The sequence below is a fragment of the Thamnophis elegans genome, chromosome 2 (genome assembly GCF_009769535.1).
Source record: "Thamnophis elegans isolate rThaEle1 chromosome 2, rThaEle1.pri, whole genome shotgun sequence".
In the NCBI taxonomy this organism is placed as follows: domain Eukaryota; kingdom Metazoa; phylum Chordata; class Lepidosauria; order Squamata; family Colubridae; genus Thamnophis; species Thamnophis elegans.
The window spans coordinates 112,785,051-112,810,344 of NC_045542.1; the positions used below are offsets into that span (position 1 = coordinate 112,785,051).

General features: G+C 38.3%; 1 protein-coding gene across 1 annotated transcript; it reads left to right on the forward strand.

Annotated features, from left to right (window-relative positions):
- The first annotated feature begins 340 nt into the window (after window positions 1–340).
- IL17RB (interleukin 17 receptor B) lies at window positions 341–24,281 on the forward strand. The gene is given in 16 exon segments (XM_032209008.1): window positions 341–1,562; window positions 3,153–3,177; window positions 4,580–4,705; window positions 8,240–8,356; window positions 9,869–9,922; window positions 9,925–9,960; window positions 9,963–9,992; window positions 10,319–10,348; window positions 10,351–10,365; window positions 11,490–11,614; window positions 11,616–11,645; window positions 11,915–11,983; window positions 15,251–15,335; window positions 16,289–16,324; window positions 20,845–20,934; window positions 23,084–24,281. Coding segments are annotated over 16 exon segments (1,518 nt in total). The 5' UTR covers window positions 341–1,490; the 3' UTR covers window positions 23,662–24,281.
- Window positions 24,282–25,294: the final 1,013 nt, after the last annotated feature.

Below are 25,294 nucleotides of genomic sequence, written 5' to 3' on the forward strand. Positions count from 1 at the left end.
TAGTCTGACATTTTGTTATATGCGTATTTGACTAAAATAGGTACACAAATTCAAAACAGGTACTATACCTATCTTTTACAAAGATTGTATTTATTCAATTGTCACTTTTTTTCTAAATATATGGATCGAAGGCTCCAATCCTATTTTATGTATTTTTTTTTAACAGTAGCCATGTAATATTCATATCTGATGGAACAGATAATTATCTGAACACAAAATGAAAAGACAGTTCTCATTTGAGTTTTATAACAAGTTATTTATTCATAAATGAGATAAAATACTTAAAACCTATTTGTATTTTACAACATTCAAGGAGGTATGTCATTTTATTAAACATTCCTTAAAAATATTTTTGGTGACAATGTGAAGATGAAGATGTATTATAAACTTTGGGATTGGGTGCATTTATGTGGACTTAGGTGCAAATACATCTTTTTGTCATCTTTATTTTTGGAATATCAGGGTAATATTGCGGTCTTTTTGTAATATTAATACTTTTACAAAATTAGTCTAGTTCTCCATTAAAAGTTGCACAAGTGACTCCAAAGTGACACAGCAAAATTGACTTTTGAATTTCTTTACAACCTGATAAAGTAGGTTAGGAGGAGGGGAAGCAAGTGGCCAAGTAAATAATGTTTTGAAGTTGAGCTTTCATGTCTACAGCCAAAACACTATAATCTTAATGTATTGGCCGTGCACCAGGGATACTGTAGTAAAAACTCAATTTCAAGAATATCTGTGTCTATAGTATACAATATACCATATCATAAAAATCATGAACGAATGGTGTAAAAGAATATTGTTGATGAGAATAACAATACCATAAAGGAAAAATACAGTAGGCACCATTGGCAGCTACCTTGCTTCCTCTAAACCCTGCTCCCTCACCCTACTTTTCTGCATTCCAGCTGGAGACTATAATGCAATAAATGCATGTTAATACTTTTGACTGTTTTATTTAAGTTACTCCACCCTAGCAGTTCCTTAACACCCTCTGAAAATTAAGAGGGCAAAATTGAAGAAATTAGTAAAGAGGTGCTGCTCTATCAGCATCCACAACTGGGATGCTGTAATTCTGGCACAGTGTTTCTCAACCTTGGCAGCTTGACAAAATGTGTACTACGGTTCCTAGAATTCCCAACGCAGCGTTCTGGGAATTGAAATCAACCCACCTCCAAGCTGCTACAGTTGGGAATCGCCTAGGGCGGTAGTCGGCTCCTCGGCTACGAAAGGCAGCGTGCGACCGGATTCTTATCTCATTCTTATCTCTTTCTCTTCTAAAACCAAATTGGCGGGGCTCCCTCTGAGCGGCGAGCTCCTGACAGGGCTATAGGTTGCGATGAGCCGCGAGGGCGGAGGAAAGATATAAATGCGGCGGGGAGGGAAGCCAAGGGGATTAGTTGAGTCGTCCTCCTCAAGAAGCGAAGCGAGAAGAGTGCTCGAGCGAAGCGGGTAGGCTGAGAGGCAGCTCCTGGAAAAGCCGGGTCGGGATGAAGGCTGCGGTGTGGGTGCTGCTGGGCTGGATGCTGAGTGGGAAGAGCTTCCAGGGAGAAGCCCAGCCGGTAAGCGATGCCCCAAAAGTGCCTGCGCTTTTTCTTCCCTGCTTTGGCTTCGAGCCTTGCCCCTCCCCTGCTCGCAGCAGAAATTCGGGAGGCTTTGAACAAGTTCAGGCATTTGAACTTCTGCCTGGAAAGGTGGCTTTCAAAGGCTCACCTTTCCACTGTTTAGGAGATGTTTGGTTGTCAGGCAGGGCTTTGGGAGAACCAATTCTGCTGAAGACTTCAGCAGAAATACCTAGAAAGTGTGACTTATCTAATCTGTATTAGTTGAAATATCAGCAACAGTCTTTCATTATAGGGAAACTACTTAGAAAAACAAGAACCAAATTAGCCTCCGCCTGGTGCAAATAAACTTTTGAAAGACTTCATTCTAAAATTAGGAATTGTTTTTGAGTAAAAGTGATCAGAAATTGGGGATGAGATCTTTTCTTGATGGACTTGTAAAAAGGCCAATAATTTCAGGGTTCAAATACATATAATGGTACAAAAAAATTAAAGATCAACATCCGGCTGAAAACAGTACTCTTCTTGTTGGAATTCAAGGACAGCAATTAAATAAGAGCCATGGAAAATTATTTTTTATATATGATTCCTGTTGCAAGATATCTTCCATTATCACTGGCACTCATCTGCATCCCAGCAAGTTATGGTTTTAATGAATATTTTAAAAATATTTTTTAAATGTCATATCCATAGCTAACACTAGATTAGCTTCTTAACCCATTAGTTTGAGATCATACTTCACTGACTAATGGTTAACATCCATTTAAAAATGTGCTCCCCCGGGCTCCAGAGGCGGGAAACAGACCCATTTCTGGTACTTCCAGTAGGCCCGTTTTTTGCCCTCCCCAGGTTCTGGAGGTTTTCCTCGAGCCTCTGGGAGGGCGAAAACAGCCTCCCCCCAGGCTTCGGAGAGGCTCCCTGAAGCCTTGTGGAGTGGGGGGGGGAAACAATCCTGTGCTCCCCCACGTATGTGCATGTGATACCCCCCACCCCCACGCATGTATACGCATCTCCCACATACACAGCAGAGACCCAAAAATCAGCTGGCTGGCAAGAGGCATGCACACATGTGCGTTGGAGCTGAACTGGGTGACCGCTCACATGCCCGGAGAGAGGGCTTCGTGTGCCACCTTAGAGGAGAGGTGGAATATAAATATAACCATTTATCATCAGCATTTCCAAATCTTTTTAGTACTTAACTGGCTCGGTTAGTCAATCATTCAGTCAAGAGCCAAGGTGGCGCAGTGGTTAAATGCAGCACTGCAGGCTACTGCTAGATCAGCAGGTCAGCGGTTCAAATCTCACCGGCTCAGGGTTGACTCAGCCTTCCATCCTTCCGAGGTGGGTAAAATGAGGACCCAGATTGTTGGGGGCAATATGCTGACTCTCTGTAAACCGCTTAGAGAGACCTGAAAGGCCTATGAAGCGGTATATAAGTCTACTGCTATTGCTATTGCTATTGCATTCAGTCATTTCTATAGCTGCCCACCTCAATCAATGACTCTGGGCAGCTTACAATTTTCCTAGAAAGTAACATTCTATTTATTACATTTCCTTTTCTTTTAATCCTGGTTTTCTTTTTCATTACAGCTTATCAAATGCTATGAAGAAGATGGTATGTATAAATAAAATGTGGTTTTAGTTGTTAAAATTTTGTTGCATGTATTGGACATTCATGGACCCCATTGCCATTGTAGTTGGATTAAAATATTATCAATATATGAAATCTTTGTGGGCTTTTTAATCAATGTACATCAAACAAGTACACTCATCATATGTCTGCTTGACTTTTGCCCTTCCTTGACTGATTAGGCCAGACAAAGACCACAGAGGCCGCAGATGGCAATCAGTGCCTCACAGAAGGAAGGAAAGAACTGAAGTCTCCAGCCTTAAGTTTTTTGTAAAGCCTCTTGTGAAGAACCTTTCTCTAGAATCCACTAAGTTGAATAATATCTGACCAGTTTGTCATTCCAAACCACTTAGAGAGGGCTGTAACTACTATGAAGTGGTATACAAACTAAATCATACTTAAAGAATGCAATTGTGTTGGTTACTCTATAAATAAATACTAGTGACTTTCTCATTACATTCTTTTTAATGTTATATTGTAATAATATTACTGTTAATATCTTCAATTGTGAATTAGTAGTGGAAGAAGTGAATGAAGAAAAAAATAAGGGATTGGCAGGGAAGGGTGAAGTCGTGACATGACATACTTCCTGAAAGGTAGTATTGAAATGCAGCAGGTTTATAGAACGGTGCAAAGGAAGGATGACTTTGGATTTTGCATGAACCATATAATGTATTCCAGGACCCCAAGATCATATTTCCAACATTTGATGGAAAAAAGTTAAATTTCAGTGTAAATATTTGCACTTTTACAAAGTGCATGTCACTCCTATGCAAGAAAAAATGTTCATTTTCTCAATCAGAATGTATTCTCCTTGCAGTTTTTTTAGCCATCATAAGAAATGAAAACAGACATACAAATAAGCAAATGATCTTGGGAATCCCATTTCAAACTGTTGAGCACGTGGAAATTTATTGATGACAGAAAGCAGGATATTTCTGCAGGCTAAATTAGTACACATACATTTTTCAATGATTTTGACGATTCTTACATAATTTTCTTCAGGAAAGGTATGAGGTAAAATGGCTGCCAAAGTCTATTGAGATGTTTAATTCTAAATCTTCTCGCTTGGAGGAAGGTGTCGGGTAGCCAAAAAAGAGTCATACCGCAGCTGGACTTTTACTGGCAAACTCTCCAGTCCACCTCCTATAGATGTTGATTCTGTGGCTGTTGGCTTTCCTGTACCCTTTCTGGAAGGGTAGCCGAGGCAGAAGGCCTAAATGACATGTCTGCCACTATGGATTTTTCTGGGGACGAATGATGGTGTTCAGAGAAGGAAGAGTACCTCAACCAAGGTTTCAAGGCTTTGCAGGCTAGTCGGGCCAGTCTAATAAGCTGGAGGTTTTCCCTGCAAATATACTCACTCCTCACTTTCATTCTTTGCAAGGGCCTCATCCTGAGTTGGAACAAGAACATAGATTCACACCAGCAGATCTTTTTAATATCAGCATCAAGATTGTTGAAATTCAAGGAATGTGTAACTTCAACATAACTTGGATCCTTAATGCAGACGGTAAATTTCATTATTTAAGTAATAGGCCAATAAATATTTTGTATTAAATGTAACAAATACTTTCCTGTATAATGAATACTGTAATGCTCGCTTGTAATATTCCCTTTCTATCCTGATTGGGAAGTAAGCAATGTTGTCATTGTCTTGTTTTAGTTCCTGTAGGCTTTGGATGGAGAACAACAGGCCTTAGCTAAACTCTGATAAAACTAAGTAGCTCTGGCATATTTGGCCTTCTGGATCTAGGATATTACCATCTTCGATAAGCTGACACCACCCTGTACAGAACTGGTAGACAATCTGGAGGTCCTAAATTCATGATTCCTGCTCGAGGATCAAGTGGCAGTTGTGGCTGGGAGAGCCTTTGTACAACTTCATTTTGTGTGCTAGTTGCACCCTTTCCTGGATCATGAGACTGTGCTCAGAGTTATACCCTGGTCACCTCAATGGAATGGATTATTATAACATGCTCTGAATGTGGCTATCCTTTCAAGAACATTTGGAAGCTTCAATTGATGAACTGTGTGGCTGTACTAACAATTATGTGTGCCCCTAAAATGGCACACATTACACATTTGCTCCATGAGCTGCAATAGGTTTTCAGTCTGTTACTGGGTACAATTCAAGGTGTTGATTTTGGCCTAAAAAGCCCTAAATTACATGAGATCAGGTTTCTTGAGGAACTGCCTTTTCCCAGTTATGTCTATTTGTCTCATCAGTCCAGCAAGAGGGGTATGCTGCAGGTCCTGCCTGCTAAGGAATTTTACCCTCTAGAACAGGGTTGTCAAATTCAAGGTCCAGGGGCCAAATCTGGCCCGTGGGGTGCGTAGATCTGGCCCATGGGGCCATCTTGGAAACAGCGAAGGACCGGCCTGTGGTGCCTCTGCCAGCGAAAACTGAGCTCGGGAGGGCCACAGGAGGGTTCCATAAGTGACATCAATCTGGCAATATCCACCCTGGTCCCCCAAGGTCAAACACAACCGTGATGCGGCCCTCAATGAAATCGAGTTTGACACCCCTGCTCTAGAACATTACTCTTCTGGGGTGAAGTTAGTGTCATTCCTAGTAGTTTTCCAGCAAGTTCTTAAAGTGTGTTTTTCCAGAAACCTTGGGATACCCATGAGAAGGCTGCAAGGTAGTTGTATGATGTTAGGTTATTGTTCTCCCGCAGTCTTGACTTTTTCATGTTTTTAATCTGATTTAGGTTCAATCTTTTAAGATTGGTTGTGTTGTTTTAATTGTTTCCGTGTTTGTACACTGCCACAGTCATGTCCCAAAGTTACTTTTTTAGGAGGCAACTGGACTTTTTTTATTTTTCCTTTGAAGATGTTTGGCTTCTCATCCAAGAAGCTTCTTCAGTTTTGCCTGGTTGATGGGGAATGGGAGGATTTATATTCCTTGCAGACAGCTGGTCATTTGCATTCTTTTTAGACGGCCATTGATTGAGGCCATTTGGAGGTTACTCTGTGTCCTCATGGTCACCTGAGTAGTGCAAGTGTGTGTGGAGCCTTCTTGGCTGCAGGCTGTGTTCTGAGCTGTGTTTCTACACTGTTGAAGACAGGCGCAGGCTATTGGCTTGGATGAGCCTGTGTTTCTGCATCTCAAACAGAAACGCAAATGGTTCCTGTAGTCTGCAATTTTTCTAGAAATCTGTTCATACTTCCACATCCATTTGGGGCATCCAAGATGACTGAGAATCTCCACAGACGTTTACCAGAGTCATGTTTTGCGAGATGAGCAGCCATATACATTTTTTAAATAAATAAATCATCTCATTACTAAAAAAGTAAGGAAATATATTTATGCTTTTATATATGCAGTTAAGTTAAGCTAATTGAAATTCAGAATATGGAAAGCAGTGAAGTTGACCAAAAGTTAAAGTTCTTGAGAAATAATCTCAAATATGATCTATGTTGATTTATGTAACTTTTCTCCTGGATTTTTTAAAAAATGTATAACTGTAAAAAGGTATGTAAATGGCCAAGAACCATTTTGAGATTGGCAAAACATAGAAACCCAAATCAGTAAATAAATAAATTTAATATTGTTAAATTTTCAGGTGATGAGAAATTCCAGGGGAAATATTATCTATTCAGCTTCTTTTTGATAATACATTTCAATGTCCTTTTTTTATGATAACCGAAGATATTACAATGAGATTATAATATTTTTTGTATTCTAACTGTGATGGCGAACCTATGGCATGCGTGCCACAGATGGCACATGGAGCCCTGTCTTTGGGCACATGAGCTATTACCCCAGCTCAGCTCCACTGCACATGTGTGCTCCTCCCGATGACCAGCTGATTTTCGGGTCTCTACTGTGCATGCATGGGGGGGGGGGGCGGAGTGCATGCGGGAGATGCACATGCATGTGCAGGTGGAGCAGCGCCCCCCTCCCACAGCCCATTTTTTGTCCCAGGAGGCTTCAGGGAGGCCTGCTAGCCCAAAACAGGGCATGGGGGGCAGCACATATGTCCGGAGGGGGGTGGCAGCAGGAACATGCAGGGGATTTCGTGCACGCATTGCATTATGGGCGTTGGGACTTGATGACAAAACGGTTAGCCATCACTTTATTCTAATATACAAGTGACCACAAATATACAAGCTCACTGTAGACACTATAAATCCAAATCTATTTGGATTTCATTCCATTACCAACTGCAAACTGCTGTTATGTTTGTGATATATCTTTGTCAGACCCCCAGCTCCAATAATACCACAAGAGGAAATTTGATTTTTGGGGACAGCTATTAGAAAACAGTAATCTGTTTTGTAGAATTTTCTGTGTCATGAATTAATTTATTAGTAAAAAATATTTTTTGACAAACAAGTTACTAGAAAACCTAGTCATGATCTGAATCAAGTATTTTGAAGAAATACTGGCTTTAAGATTTTCTGTTGATAACCCAATCAAATGCGCAGTAATTAGAAGGCAAACAGAGAGAGTAGGAATAGTATTCTTTGAACAAATGTGAAAAGTTATTAGAAGAATGTAGATCTCTTTATTGCTGTCCCATAAGGCAAAAATACAAATCAGAAAAGAGGACACAACCTTCTTCTTTCCTTAACATTTTGCAGGCTTCTTCTTGAATAACTGAAAGCACTTTTAACTTTTTTTGGTTTTGCTATGTGTATGTGAACAAAAAGTTTTTAAAACTGAAATATATATTTAATGCAAAATGTATATTCAAATTATAAAAATAGGAAGTGCATGCAAACAGATATTTCATATTTTTTATTAATTGGGGGGTGGGAGGATTAAAAATATTATAGAGTTTCCCCTTGCTGTTTCTGTTTTATGACTCCTGTCTGATTTAGATATGCAAAACACAGATTATATCTAAAATCCAGCAGTAAGAGAACAAATTTATAGTTCATTATTGGATAGCATGTAGATAGATGCATGGAATAGGATGCAGAATTGGCTCAAGGTAGTAAAATAACCAAAAATCTGCCATTGTATGTCTGAGAGACCTGTAGTAGTTGGAATGGCACTGTTACTGATAAATTCTTTGACAAAATAATTTTCTTGCAGCTAGTATACAATACTTGAAGGCAACCAAAATATGTGAATTAAATCAAGGCTGTATTCGCTGTGACTACTTAGAAGCATTTCAAAGTCAAACCAAGTCTGAGCATCAAAAAGTAAGAGGTTTTTTTTTTTAAGTTGTGTTTGCTGCTGTTATGTTGTGCTGCTAGGATAGGATTTTAGTCAGCTTAATGACCTAATACAACAGTAAATTATTTCTTTTAAGAAAACATGGTGAGATGGACTAGAAATTGTTTCTGTAGAATAGAACAAAAATTATGTAGCTTTATCTTCTGAGAGGAAATGATAAAAATCTGGTTTTTATGTACAATTATTATGAGATAAAAATAAATTTCAGTGTTCCAAATGTGCTCACAGCTTATGTTCTTTAATACATTGCTTTGCAACTGGCTGTGGTTGGTGGATATTAAAGTATCATAAAAATGGAAAATTGACTAAACTATTAAATTTCTATTTTGTTTGAGTAAAAACACAATTATTCTGATTTTTTTGGTACACTTAAAATCTTACCAAATCCTATGTTGGACAGTAAACAATAATGACCAGAAAATAAATGGTAACCCAAGATAAATTTTGAGGTAACTCAGGTTAAAAATCAAAATATTATATATATATGTGCATATTTAACACTTACTCAAGTCAAAGGTTGAATGTTTACATACTTAGTTTATAGCATGTCAGATTACAAAAGCAGCAAAAGAAATAAATCAAAATTATAAAGAACAATGGTACTAATAAATTAACCTTCCTCAAGATATATGGCAATTAAAGTTAGGGTTGAAGATACAGAAATTGAAACTGTCTTTAAAATTCATAAGATAAGAAGGAAAAAAAACGATAAAAAGAGACAAAAAAGAAAAACAACCCAGAAAATAAATAGAAAATGTACAAGCATGATAGGACAATTGTTAGTTAAAAATTTTCAATATTTTATAAGTTTTCCATAAATGAAATAATGTAACATCTTATGTTATGTTTTTTTAAGATTTTTAAAACTGCAGGTCATTGTTAAAATCAAATTAAATATCAATCATAATAATCAGTGCACAATAAATCACAAGAATCAGACTACAGTAATTTATAGCCAAACTTTGAACGATAAATTCTTATTTAAGAAATCATTTAAAAATTGGAATACTGTGGTTTTATTTTAAGAGAAATTCAAATTTGGATGTGGTTCTAGCTGATAAATGGAATTATAATTTAAAAATCACTTTCCATTTGGATTAACTTCTATGTCAGATTTATGATGGGGATACTCTTAACAAGCCTTCCCAAAATGGTTTGATCAAATAGCAAATTTAATTCTGGCAAGATAGTGCCTGACATAAACCAGATTTAGGCCAACAAACTGCGTCATGTATGATTTTTGGAAGCAACTGATTTCTAATTTTTCTATTCTGGGCCAATAAACCTGCATTTAGAAAATCCCATTATATATATATATTTTGATATTGTCATCTTAGTATTTCATTAATGTACCAGATCCAATCAGTAGTGGAAAATTGAATAAGTGAGGAGTATACACACTTCTGCTTGCATTTCTGAAAGAGCATGGAGAGTGGATTAGTTCATATCCAAATTTATATAACCTTCAAATACATTTAATTACAGTGCAATTCAACTTTGTTGGATTCTCTCTAGAAGAAAATACTAATTACTTCATTGATGTTACAACCTTCCACCAACAAATATAAATGAGGATCATTCAAAACACAGATACAGCTAATTTCTCCAGGTAACTGATTAAATAGTGTTGATTACAAATCTTCATCTTTAAATGGCTTCTGTAATTTTAAGGTGATATGTATATATAAATATGTAAAACTGTTATACATATAGTTAAAAGTAATGGGTCCAGCCGATCTTTGTTTGATAAATAGAACAAGCATGATATTTAATCTGTTGATTTAGAATGTGTTCATTTGCTCTTCAGTAGTTTATACTTTCATTGCAATTTTCCTAATCTTTATTTTAAAAGCTTTTTCTTATAACTGGAATCAATTGATTTAGATACTATAAATGTTCATAATTTCTAATGCAAAAACTCTTATTTAAATTCAGACTGTGAAGATAATAGCTTGAAATATTGCAAAACTGTATAGAAAAAGGTAAGCAGTTATTTCATTAATTCATTACACTAAGGCTCATTAAAATGTATTATAAAGCATATTTCAAAATATTAAATGCAATGGGGACCATAAACTGTGACTCATAAATAAAATGCAAGGAATACAGGGGCACCAAGAGGACAAAGATGCTTGCTATTTTGGTTAACTACAGAAGAACATTTGATTATATTACTTTTCCTGCCCATTTTAATTAGCAGCTCTTAATGCATTTTTTTTGCATTTATGTAGAATAGCTTTGTAACCTTTTAGAACTGGAATCTATCTGAGGAAATTGTGCGTTCCACTACTATACAGTCATGGCTTTTCAAATTCAGTTCTTTTCTGACTGATGTGGCGTTAGCATGTAAAATTCTCTCGTTATAAGATTTCAACTAGAAATTAAAAAAACAAAACTCACTTTTTCTCCTATTTGCTGCTGTGCATGACCAATACACAGTCTCTGATTATGCCAGTTGAGGAATTTGTTTATTTGTATATCTAACATTTTTATAGCATGCCCAACTGGAAAGACTCTGGGAAGGTTACAAAAGGAAATCTGGGGCTGTCATCCTAACACATATGACAGGCACCAGGTTAGGTTTTTCTTTTCACCTTCTCTTAATCAGACATCCTGCTGTTTTATGTAATTTAGTTGTGGTTAATTTAATTTACTCTTATTCTTTGGCACTAGGAAACAGATTATTCCCAGTTGCCCAGTTTGAAAATATCAGATTTATCATTTCACGTAACAATTGTCACCTAAAAGTTACCTAAAATTACTTGCAAAGGGATGTCCTCAAAATAAGGAATTACTTGTTTAGTAGTCACAGGATAGTTTTGAAATATATAGTAAATACAATAAACAAATTAATTAAATATTTCTAAAAACTACTATGAGAGCAAGAAAATACTATATTAATCTCCTTTGAAAAGAAAATGTTGAAAAAGAGTTAAGTAATTTTTTAAAAACGCCAGTTTTAAAGGACCAGTTGTTTAGGGCATTCATTAATCATTCTATAATTATTTCCATTTTCTGTCAAGGATCTGAAAGCCATGTGTGCTTTAAGATAAAACATGAAAACATCAATCATATTTTTAATCTGGATTTATTTTTAATTTCACAGGGAGTTTATGGAATCCAAATATAACAATATGTAACAGGGAATTTGAAATAGAAGTGAATTTTACACCTAGTAACTTTTGTTCTAAATATAAAATACATCTTTGTGACTCTCATGAATGCGATACTTTCAATTCTTCATGTTGTGCCTTCTACCAAGGTATATATTTTTCTTCTTTAACTATAAAACTGGGAGTGAGTATGATGACTAATAGTCAGATTACATGACTAGGGCTGATAAGAGTTGAACACAGATGACACCAGATTGAATAAAGTCAAAATTAACGTAAATATTAGCTTTTGAAAAACACCATGAAGTTATAAGCTGAACAGATAAGAAATAAAAAGTGTCACAATTCTTTTTTTTTAAAAAATAAACATTTTGAAAAGTTCTGTAATACATTTATCTGGATTTTTTTCTTGCAATAGGGTAACAGTAATAGAGTTTCTGAAAAAATAAGAATGAATGATCAAGAAGGAAAGATGATATTTAAAGAGGTAAGATTTTATTTTCGTTTGTAAGGGAAATGTCAATTAGAATGGTTGTATTACTGTTTCTGATCTGTGGCCCAAAGATTGAAACACAAGTTATACCTGATGCTATCTGCCTCATCAATGTCTATGAGGGGTAGTTATTCAAATAAGCTTTGCCAGTACTGTCTTGCTGTAAGAGGTCATAGTTTAATGGGCAATTTTTGGGAGGGTTAATAATATTGCACAAAAGGAGTTTAATAGCAATAGCACTTATATACCAATATGGATTTATATACCACTTCATAGTGCTTTACAGCCTTCTCTAAGCTGTTTACAGAGTCATCATTTTGCCCCCAACAATCTGGGTCCTCATTTTATCGACGTCAGAAAGATGGAAGGCTGAGCCAACCTTCAGCCAGTGAAAGTCGAACTGCCAAACTGCTGGCAGCCGGCAGTCAGCAGAAATAGCCTGCAATACTGCCTTCTAACCACTGTACCATCACGCCTCTTAATAAATGCTTTTAAAGGTGATGGCCCTAATATATATTAGTTAGAAAGGGAACTGTTTCTAAAGGCATCTCTGTTCTTGAATGCAATTTTTAATGTTTAGCATTGATTTTTGACAGGATAATATGGAAGAATTCAAGCAATTTGAATATTAATGTTTTAGCACGGGGCTCCTTATTAAATAGAAAGCTTTTAATATGGATTTATTTTTGTAGTTAGATTTCAAGAGGAAATTAGGCAATTAAAACTCATGGATTTGACTTTTAAAAGGTATGCGCAAGTACACAGAAGTTATTTTAAACTTGTTATAATCATTCCACATCCTGGGGATGTGGACAAGGCCATAAGAGCTGTGAGTGCCTCCACTTGTGTACTGGACCCGTGTCCCTCCTGGCTGGTTGCCAACAGCAGTGAGGTGACACAAGGCTGGATCCAGGCGGTCGTTACCGCCTCCCTTCGGGAGGGGCACTTCCCCGCTGCACTTAAAGCGGCGGTGGTGAGACCCCTCCTGAAGAAACCATCTTTGGATCCAGCCGTTCTTAACAATTACCATCCAGTCTCCAACCTCCCCTTTGTTGGGAAGGTTGTTGAGAAGGTGGTGGCCTTCCAGCTTCAACGGTCCTTGGAGGAAGCTAGTTACCTTGACCCTTTCCAGTCCGGCTTCAGACCTGGTTACAGCACAGAAACCGCTTTGGTCGCATTGACCGATGATCTCTGGAGAGCCAGGGATGGAGGCCATGCATCCATCCTGGTTCTCCTTGACCTCTCGGCGGCTTTCGATACCATCGACCATGGTATCCTTCTGCGATGACTGCGGGAGGTGGGGGTGGGAGGCACTGCTTTGCAGTGGTTCTCCTCCTACCTCTCGGACAGGTCGCAGTCGGTGTTGGTTGGGGGGCAGAGATCGACCCCTAGGCCCCTAACATATGGGGTGCCACAGGGTTCGGTCTTATCCCCCCTACTATTTAACATCTACATGAAACCGCTGGGCGAGATCATTCGGAGGCACAGGATAAGATACCACCAATATGCGGACGATACTCAGCTGTATCTGTCTGCCCCGTGCCAACTCAATGAAGTGGTGGACGTGATTGAACCGGGGTCTCGAAGCCATTAGGGACTGGATGAGAGCTAACAAACTGGTACTCAACCCGGACAAGACCGAGTGGCTGTTGTGTTTCCCTCCCAATAATTTGGCTAGTGTTCCATCACTCAGGCTGGGGGGCCAAATTTTATACCCCTCAGACAGGGTTCGCAACTTGGGAGTCCTCCTGGACCCACAGCTGACCTTTGACTACACCTGTCGGCTGTGACCAGGGGGGCATTTGCCCAGGTTCGCCTGGTGCGCCAGTTGCGACCCTACCTGAACCGGGAGGCTCTCACAATGGTCACTCGGGCCCTTGTGACCTCTAGGCTGGAATACTGCAACGTGCTCTACATGGGGCTGCCCTTGAAGAGCATCCGGCGACTTCAGCTAGTCCAGAATGCGGCCGCGCGAGTGATTGTGGGTGCACCGCGGTTCGCCCACATAACACCTATCCTCCGCGAGCTGCACTGGCTACCTGTTGATCTCGGGTGCGCTTCAAGGTGCTACTTACCACCCATAAAGCCCTCCATGGTAGTGGATCTGAGTACTTGAGAGACCGCCTTCTGCCAATTACCTCCCTACGACCTATTAGATCACACAGATTAGGCCTCCTCCGAGTTCCATCGCCAGTCAGTGTCGACTGGCAACTACGCGGAGGAGAGCCTTTTCAGTAGTAGCTCCGACCCTTTGGAAACAATCTCCCCGTGGAGATTCGCACCCTCACCACCGTCCAGACCTTCCGCACAGCCCTCAAGGCCTGGCTATCCCGTCAGGCCTGGGATAAAGATTCTAATCCGTCCCCACCCGAATGATGAATGAATGTTGTGTCTATTTTTACTTATGTATGTCTCATGTCTTGTCTTGTATTCCCCTCCCACAAATGTAAGCCGCCCTGAGTCCCCTCAGGGAAAAGGGCGGCCTATAAATAATAAACAATCAAATCAAATTCAAATTCACATTTCTTGTTGCTTGATTACACCCTATTCCTTCTCTCAATGTCTTGCACATAAGGTGTTACTCAGGTGTGAGTTCCGGCAGGCATTACTGCCGGTGTACGCTGCACATATGTGTAGTGCAATTAAATGTTCTGCACATGCGCAGAACCAAAAAACAAGATGGCAATGATAGGGAACCAGTTCTCGGGCGTGGCAGGCCTGGGTTCACTGCCAGTTCCAGCAACATAGGTGCTAAACCATTACCAATTGGCTGAACTGGTCCCGAACCGGTAGGAACCACCATTGGTGTTACTAAAAGTGATCATAAGTACTTCATCAGGCTTTGTAAACCCATAATAACGTGTTTACTGACTGAAATATTCTAATGTCCTGCCTGAGGAGACAAATGCACCTGACCTTTTTCCTGGAAGGCTAAGTGAAAAAGAAAACTCTTAAGTCAGAAAAAGGTGGAAGTAAATTTAGGAATTTTATCTATTATAGATGTTTCTCCAACAGCAGTTTATGCTAATGGAATATGATATGCATATCTAACCAAAATGGATTTAATTTTCATGGGACGTGCCTTTTTTCTTTTAACTAAGAAGAAGTGCAGAATGGATCTCTTTACTACAATTATATTCTCACAGCACTACCTCTTCATTGTTGTTAAGAAATTCTCAATGCAAAATTAAATATAAAAGCAATATTTAAGCACTGTATTTAATAATAATACCAGTGTTATTTTTGCTTCTCTTCTTCCAGCTAATTCCTTATTTTCCAGGATGTCAAAATGACTGCAAAAGATACTCATATTATCGAACAGTTTGCAATGAAGAACCTATCCTAGGTTAGTTGATAAATGTTTATCTACGGATGGAAACATTAAGCTTTATATGCTAAAGTATTTCTTAGTATAAGCCTAAGATTGGCCAGTGAGATCATTAAACTCATTCAGGCAGTTTCAGACTGTCGCTTAAGCTTTATTTTCTTACAGGATTGTGAGAATAAAAGAGCTTGGTGGTGAGAGCTTTGAGCAATTTTATAGGAAGAGCAAGAGATAAAATAATAATTGGTGAATAAGTAGTGCAGAATGCAGAATAATAGAGTTAGAAGGGACCTTGTAGATCTTCTAATCCAACCCCCTGCTCAGGGAAGAAACCCTATTCTATTTCAAACAAATGATTGTTCGATCTCCTTTTAAAAGCTTCCAGTGCTAGAGCATTCACAACTGGAGGCAAATTGTTCCACTGATTAATTGTTGTAACTGTCAGGAAATTTTTCCTCAGTTCTAAGTTGCTTCTTTCCTTAATTAGTTTCCATCTGTTGCTTCTTATTCTGCCATCAGGTGCTTTGGAGAATAGCTTGGCTCCCTCTTCTTTGTGGTAGCTTCTGAGATACTGGAACACTGCTATCATGTCACTCCCAGTTCTTCTTTTCATTAAACTAGACATATTCAATTCCAGCAGCCATTCTTTATATGTTTTAGTCTCCAGTCCCCTAGCCGTCAGGAGTCTGTGACATATTTGCAAGCAAGACACAAGGTAACAAAAGCACTCTCTTGAAATAAGCAGGCCGCCAAGACACACAGTATGCATTTCATGTGACCTAGCTCAGATTTTGACTAGCAGGTGGGGAGAGAGGCAAATATTGTGTTGATGTGCTAACCATGAAAAAACATCTTCATTCAGGTTTAGTTCATTTGTTTTGCTGAGAGTGTAGCAGACAGTGTGTGTGGTATAAATATGATTGTACATAGTTGATTCAAGTAGTGCATGAATTCTCTCTCCCTCTTTTTTTCAGAACCAAAAGATACAGTTTTTATAGTAACAAGATCAGGTATTGGATAATATTCTATTCAATTTCAGCATTATTATGTGATGCCAATCATTGTATAATGTTGTAGAGTAGTGATAATGAGTAACTCTATCCCATGTATTTGATAAGAACCAGAAGAAACACATTGAGAAAGACATATCAGGAAGATAAAAGGATGTTCCATGGGACAGTAACATTCTCATTGAAAAATGCCAGGATTTATTAGAAAAGTGTTAAGGTGGGAATGGTCAAGAGTCAATGGAATATTTGAGTCTTGCACGTCTTAACTTCCAACCATTCATTTAATGATTTTTCAAATTTTGACGGCACTGAAAAAAGTGAATTATGACCAGTCCTTACACTTATTACCATAACAGCATCCCTGTGGTCACATAATCAAAAGTTGGGTATTTGGAACGAGTACCCAAGTATTTATAACAATTTCAGGGTCCCAGAGTCATATGATTGCCCTTTGCAACTTTTATAGAGGGCTTCCAACAAGCAAAGTCTATAAGGGAAGTCAAGTTTGTTTATTGACCATGACAAGAGAGATCATGAAATCAGTCATACAACTCATGATTGCATCGCTTAGTAACAGAGGTTCTGGTCCCAATTGTGGTTATAATTTGAGGAATACCTCTATTGGAAGTTATAAAACTTTATGGGAATCAAATGCTAAGCTGCAAGAAGATGACAGCAGGAAAAAAATTACTTTCTATATGCCCCAGAATATAAATTGCTTATTTAATTATTTTGCTCTGTATCTTTAATTTAAACCAGACCATGGTAGCCTTTATCTTTAACTACTCTGTATTTTATCAGGAAAAAAGGGGAAAGAAAAGATAAGAGAGTTTTGTAAGGTTTATAAAAGATAAATTTATTTCTAAGACATTGTGAGTGAAGAAGATAAATAGAAATAATAACAGTGTAAAAATGGATAACAATTTGAAAATCACAGAATCACAGGGCTGCACAGAGCCTTGGAGGTCTTTTAGTCTAATCACTTGTCCAAGGCTGTGGTGACCTTATATACTATCCCAGATAAATGTTGTCTAATATTTTCTTGAAAACCTTCAGCCATGGAGCACTCATAACTCCGGGAAACAAGCTGTTCCACTGATTAATTGTTCTAACTGTCAGGAAATTCTCCTTAGTTCCAATTCGGATCTCTTTAATGAGATTCCACTCATTATTTCTTGTCCTGCCCTCATGTGCTTTGGAGAATAGATCAACCCGCTCTTCTCTATGATAGCCACTCAGCTATCATGTCACTCCTAATCCTTCTCTTTGTTAGGCTAGTCATACACCATACGGGTTGGATTTACCACCTTTGCGTAATGAGGTGAACAGAATGAAGAATGAATATCCTTTGAATAAAAGATGCAGTTACATGTTGGGGAGGAGGAAGGAGAGATCTGAATCTCCTCATCTTGATTATGACATAGAGACAACAGTTAAAATGGTTGCTAACTGAACATACTGTATAGCAATTAATGACCAGCTTCTGACCAAGTAAGAGATGGGCTAAGATCAGAGCATGGAAAGAAATCGCCAAGGGAAAAAACATTGGACTGCCTTAGTTACTAAGGCAGATTGCAAACCTGCCCTGAGAAGGAAAATTGCTGTTCTGGATGTTGCAGACCCCAATCAACATAGAGAAGATTCCCAGGATAAGCCTTACTTACTGGCAAGATGTATGGATATAGGAGTGCATGGAATTTTAATTTAGAAAGTGAATAATGGAAGCTTAAATCCATATTTGGCTGTATGAATTCTAAAAGCAATAAGTCCTGGAAATATCATAAAGATCTTTACAGTCCTCAGTCTGACATAGGCAAATAAAGACTTCCTTTGTGTCTCTCTGAGCATATGATAACAAGATACATTGACACTGAATATGGCAATTAGTTCTACATTGTGGCTAGGGGGCTTCCTTTATGATGATAGGATAAGCAGCATATCTGTGGCCAGAGTCAATATGTACATTTTGGGGAGGTTGAGAACTACAACTCAGAGCTAGATGTAGCAAACAAGAAGGTGGTGTCAGTTCTTATCAGAAGGTTTTGAGTCATGCTTTTTAATGGCGAGACTCCTATTTTAAACTTGATACAGGGGTGTCAAACTTGTGGCCTGTGGGCCAGATGTGTCACGTGCTGGCCATGCCCACCCTCAGTTTAGCAAAGGGGGAGAAAGTTGTGATACGTCACATGATGACAATGTGCCGTTGTGAGTTTGACACCTCTGCTCTATGGTATTTACCTACTTAGCCTCTCAAAATGCCTACCAATTGGTAGGTTTCAGCAATCATGGTTAGAAGAATGTCCAAAGGCTTCAAATGGACTGCAAAGCTTCACGTTGCCAATTCCTAATTTGGACCATGATCAGAAGCAATGTTCCCTCTAATTTTTTTTCAGTGTGAGCGGAAAAGTATAGTGTTTGAGCGGCACAGTTTCATGCCTGAGCACCTAAGAGAGCCACAGTTTGAACTGCTGTCACGTCTGCTGGACATTTGCGGAACCTTCCAAGCGTCAAGCGCCAATTGCGAGCGAGGTTTCAGCCTAATGAATGCCAGGCATGAAAAGTGCCACTCAAAGACTATACTTTTCCGCTCACCCTGGAAAAAAAAAGGCTCTCTGCTGAGTCTGCTCAGCTTTTAGATTGCTAGACTGGCTAGAGAGAGACATGGCACCAACAGGGTCCTGGGTCCTGGCATTTTGCAGGCAACCTGTCCTTTCACATTCCTTTGGAATGTAACCCATCACATGTGAATTAGATTTTGCCAATTATCCTATTAAAAGATAACACTATTATTCTAAAATACGACTAACTCGATATTAAAAACTGTAAATATGTAATGCTGATAAATAATAGCAGTAATTATTATTTAGTATGATTAAAATCAGTATTGATATATCAATATAATATCTATCGAAATTGACAATATACACTAAAATAACAATACAAATATATAATGTGGAATATAAATGTAATAAATATAATATATAAATGCAACATAAATGTAATAAAATAATTTATCATGAAACTCTCCCCCTTTAAAGTAGTAAGATCAATTAAATAGTCTAGCAAGTTTGGAGAATATGCTATATGTTATGTTACTTAAGAATATAATACCTCAGAATCAGATACAACAACCACATCATTTCCAACTGAGTCAATAAAATCACATGCCATGCCAAAACTATTTTAAATAAAGATATGAAATTAATCAAGTATTGCATTTATTTTTCAAAATGAATGTACAATTTTTTATTATTTAAGTTTTGTACCCTATCTTTTCTAACTAAGGTTAACTTTAAAAAGATGTTACATCAGACTACAATACAAGTAATTAAATGAAGACTAAAATAAGTGTTTTGGCATATTGAGCTTTTTATATTTCTTTCTTATATTTCTTCCTTAGCTGAGAACTTGCTCCTCAACTGTAAACGCATTAACTGTTTGTTGCTTTTATGGTTTATTCATTCACTGCTCCATCTTCAGTTTTTTCACAGGGGGCAGGGCTTGCTTCCTCCCTTCCTTCCTTCCTTCCTTCCCTCCCTCTACTCCTTTGGCCAATTTTGATCCAATTCTCTCTCTCTCTCTCTCTCTCTCTCTCACACACCACACACACACACACACACGTTCTTTGGGGGGGGTTGAATTACTCCGCCTCACTGCGCAAAGTCGGCTCAGCATGTGTTCGGCCCCCCACTTACGCCGAATCAAATCCGCGGCCGGCGGGACCAGGGGGTTGCATTTCAAAGCCGCCAGTCCTCTTGCTTCTTCTCCTTCACCGGCAAAGCTCCCGCTGGCTTCCCCGCCCATGGCAGTGGTGCCTGTCCCTCCACGCAGAGCCCCGGATCTGGCTCCCGCGTTATCCCTCCCCCTTCCTTCCCCTGCCGTGCTTTTGAGGCCACGGGAGCTAGTAGGAAAGTCCGCCACTTTCCTACTAGCTCCCGCGGCCTCAAAAGCACAGCAGAGGAGGAAGGGGGAGGGATAACACGGGAGCCAGCTCAGGGGCTCCGCGTGGAGGGACAGGCACCACTGCCACGGGCGGGGAAGCCAGCGGGAGCTTTGCCGGTGAAGGAGAAGAAGCAAGAGGACTGGCGGCTCATCAAAACAAGTCTGGGGAGGTCCTTTGCGGGCGGCCAGTTCTAGCTGCCTGCAAAGGACTTCCCCACGTTTGCTTTGGTAGAAATCTCTGCGCGGCAGTTAGAAACTGCTGCGGGGATTTCTTTTTATGTGCGCGGCCGCGCAGGCGTGCACCTTAGAGGGAACAGTGATCAGAAGATTGTTTTGTTAGTCTTTGTGAATTTGGAGACTGAACCACCCTTGTTATACTGACATATTTTAGATTTCCCACACCGTCTCATTTAAGCTCTAATATCTCACCTCCATCTGTGCTGTATCGCCACTTGCATACATGAGAATGCATTTTACATTCTTTTGAGAATTAGAAATGGCAATTGCTCATTTTTATTACGTTAATTTTAAGGTTTTAAAATAATATTGTAATCTTACAATCTGTTTTTCTCTTTTAGATATGAAAAAAACATATGTTGCCATATCCATCACTTTACTTCTGGTAGTGTGCATAGTTGCTGCTGTGCTTTATTTCAAGTGTAGGCATGGTAAGAGCTTATCTTATTCTGTTTTGTTTATAGTCCCTCCTCTACCTTCTGCCCACAAATGAAGGCTCAGAACATTGAAATGCTAGGTGCTACTTTGACTTTTCCTGTCAATTCTGTGACATGAGGGGGAGTGGGAAAAAGGAAGTGCTCCCTTTGAATCCAGATTCTTGTCTAAATTCTAAGAAACTGCAGGATTTCAAAATACACATGTATTTTGTAATTTACTGGGAAAATAACAAGTCCTATGGCATCTCAAACACTAGCATATGCTAACAGATCTGAGTATGGCACATATGATTAGGAAGTAGGCAGATGAGAAAGAACAGAGAGAATCTTTAAAAAGAGATTAGAACAAACATTGAAAGGAAAAGTTGCAGGCGGTGACAATTATTCATAGAAAGTAACTGCTGCAGAAAGTGTTAAGATGTGACACATGATAAACTTTATTTTTAATCTGTAAGAAATACTGTAATATTAAGCCAGTAACTCCATAATATTTCTAGTTTAGCTGCTTTCCACAATGAAATGTTTTAAGTGAAATTGAATAAATAATTAGAATCAGGGGGTCGATGACTGAGTAATCTGGAGAATAGAAATATTCTATCGATTTACTATTTCCAATGTCAATTTAGTGTTGTGACTATAGAATAATTTGTTTTGTGCATGAAAATTGAAACATGTAAGACAATTTGTGGTTGATTGGTTTCAACTATAAGGTGGTACTGATGAGTCCTTTCTGTGATTTATAATACTATCTGGAAAATTTTATTTATTGAAACAGTTTATGAAATACTGATATTGATACAACTTTGGTAGGACTTCCTTCCCATGAGACAAGATGATATATTACTGTATAAGCAAGAACATTGTAAGGATAAAATATAAATATTATTCTTTCTAACACTACGTACTTTTGAATACTGTATATTGTTCATTTAAAAATAACTATACCAAAAATTGAGGTAGATATGTACAGAATGGTAGAGCTTGGTGATCACATGCTACTGCAACTTTGGGGAGGATATTCTTGATGTCCTGGAGGCTGCCTTTGTTGAGAATATATAGCAAAGGTATAATGGGTTTAGGTTTCCATGACAATTGTGTTTTCTTTGATATTGTTGGTGTTTGATTGTAATTTTCTTCAGAATATTTATTGGCATACGTTCCTAACTACAATGATGTCCAAATGACAAAATATGTGCCATGATGTCACTGTGCATGCTCCACCCTTTCTTATGTGTCATGATATTAGCCTTATTAACACTGACAAATTTCCTCACTTGTTTCCCTCTTACATAGACAGTTATGGAAGCAATATATATTCAGCCTCAACACTGTGATAAAAGGTCTGAAAATCTCAAAGGCAGCCTAAGTAACATGAAATTCCCACTATGATAGTGTGTATTCTTCAAATAGGGCATTCACAATTGCTCATCTTGTGTATCCTGGGCAGACAGAAAATGCTTTCAGATTAAAGGCAGTCTTTCCCTTGTATGCTTACTTTTCATAATTCTCAGAAGGATGGGAAGATAGATGTCTGAAAAGATGGTGTTGCAGTTACCTTCCACTTTTCTATATATCAGTGGTAGTCAACCTGGTCCCTACCGCCCACTAGTGGGCGTTCTACCTTTCATGGTGGGCAGTAGGGGTTTGATGTAACTCGGTTTTATAAATTTTATAAAGTAACTTCCCTACTTTACAAATCACCATTACTGTGGAACCGGTGGGCGGTTAGAAAATTTTACTACTAACAGAGATACAAAAGTGGGCGGTAGGTATAAAAAGGTTGACTACCTCTGCTATATATAGTTCAGCTGATCTATGATAACTGTTCCTCACTAATCTTTTAGATTCAATCTAAAGTATTAACTTAACTTAACCAAAACCATCAATACTCCTCCTGAGTGATTTGTCTTTTATTATTTTGTTTTTAAAAGAGGAATTTATCTCTACCATATTCATTATAATTCAGCATTTTGTTGTTCCATAGGAATGTTGAACTGTTTGTCAGCTAATTTGTATAGTAAAACTATGTGCCACGGTATATTCTCAAGATAACAAATACTGTTTTTTTCCCCAGCTTCCTTAAATGTGAATTTGCTTGCTCAAAGTTTCATTTTAACAGTGGTGCTGTTTTTTCCCCAAACAGGTCCAGCAAGTAAACTGCCTCATTTCCATCCTATAACAGCACAAAAACCCACAACAATTCTTGTTGTATATTCTCAAGAAGCCTGTTTACAGCATACCGTCCTATGTTTTGCTGAATTTCTACAGGAATACTGTCAAAGTAATGTTATAATAGATCTGTGGCAAAAACGGAGAATTGCTGAAATAGGACCTGTGCAATGGCTCGCTACTCAGAAAGGAATTGCTGATAAAGTCATTTTTCTTTGCTCAACCCATTCAAGTGCTTTGTGTGATTCAACCTGCAAGAGCATTATAGAAAACCAGAAGAATTCTGAATGTATGTTCACTCTTGCATTACATTTCTTCTGCAGTGATTGGAAAATGGATTCTTCTCTTTGCAAGTACATGGTTGTTTCTTTCAATGAAACACATCCAGACCCAGTTCTCCCAAGTCCATTGAGCATCTGCCCAAATTATTTTTTAATGAAAGATATAAACTCCTTTTGTAGAGATCTTTACTTTTCACAGAGTAAGAGTTATAAAGCTGCAAAGGAGAAGTGGAACTGGAAATGTAAGATTAGGCCTGGATTGCAGGTATAGTATTTAAATAGAAATTGTTACTTGTTTCTCTTCTAACTATAAAAGTGAATTATAAGTTGGAAAACTTATACTACAGTTTTCAATACCATCTTCTGTACTTACGAATGTGAATGGTAACAATTTTATAAAAGATATGGTTGCTAATTCATTGCCAGGGATTAAAAGGACTGTGTGGGAGATGACCAGGCTGAGCCTGAGGCAGGAGTCAAATGCGTTATGAGTCCCTGCATGCCTACAAGAGATCGAAGTCCAAACCCCCTTGAATGCCTTAATTCCCACTCATTTCCCTTGACTGTTAGAAGCTCAGATTTTTGTAGAGCTTAAGTTTACAATATATCTTTAATATTCATTTGAACTGCCTGAATTCCCTGATTTCCCCAGAGCTTGATAGATTAGCGATTATATTTAAATCACTGTACAGTTCAGGCCCATGATGTCATCTCAAGCATTTCATTTGCACAATATAAAACTTTATTACTCCAAACGCCTATTGTTTCTTCCTCATAAACTCTTCTACTGACTCATCTGCTCATAATTTACTGGCAGCTAAATGTGTTGGTCAAAGCTCAGATATGCATTACTTCAGTCAGAACTTACAAATCATAGCTGTTTTCTTCTACTTTTTTATAGACTGTAACACAAAAGAAGCTTCCCCTGCACTTGCTTTAAAAACTTAAAGCAGCCTTGAATTTAATGGAATGTGAATAATGCATTTACACAAATATGTTGTTTGGGGAGAGAAATTGCTCCCTCAGTCTCACCAGTGTCACCTGCCAACAGGATTCAATAATCTTGCTCCTCCTTTTTAAGGTGTACATAAAACTGCAGGCTGAGGTAATGTCTTGGTGTCTGGAGTTTGCCTGGATCTGGATGTGGAGAAACAACTCAGCATCAACCAGATCTTGGATTCAAATCTAGTGCTAGTCTGGATGGTCTTCAACACACAACTTCTGCTTGAAGAGCATGAGGCCTTTTCATAGCTCCATCTTGTGCAACACTTGGGCCTTTCAGACAGCCACTCATGCCAGTCTCTTTGTGGTTTGACTTCTGCAAAATAGTTTACACTGCCCTTGAATAACATAGGTAATGATGGGCATTCCTTAGTATAACCTTCACAAGCTGCATTGCTCTTGGAATAAGATCCAATAATAGCCTCCAATATTATGTGTAACTCCTACTCTGATGGCATTCTTCCAGGATTTGGGTAAAGAAAATACGGTTCCCTTGTATAGGTTTTTGGAATTAAGAGGGGAATTAAAAGATATTTCCAAAATATACTTCACATAATATTAGGTGGGTCTGTTTTTGTGTGAGAAAGTGATAATAGGTATATAATTGTGAGTTACCCGGAGTTGCCTTGGAGCCAGTCAATCTAAATTTAATGAAATAAATAAAGTGGCTTGTAGATGCTTGGACAATGTGTGTTAGTAGCCAGGAAGTTTGAAAGCTGCAATCTCTGTACCAGTTCTGCCTACTGGCATTATTCCAATAGGTGCCCAGGTCTGGTGCCCTGAATGTGTGCACATCTTGGTTGTGTTTTTGATTTGTTTTTCTTTTTTTTGTTTTGTTTTTTTAAAAACTGCTTTGTATTTTCTGTCACAGATTTCACTAAGATCATAATAAAATATTCAAC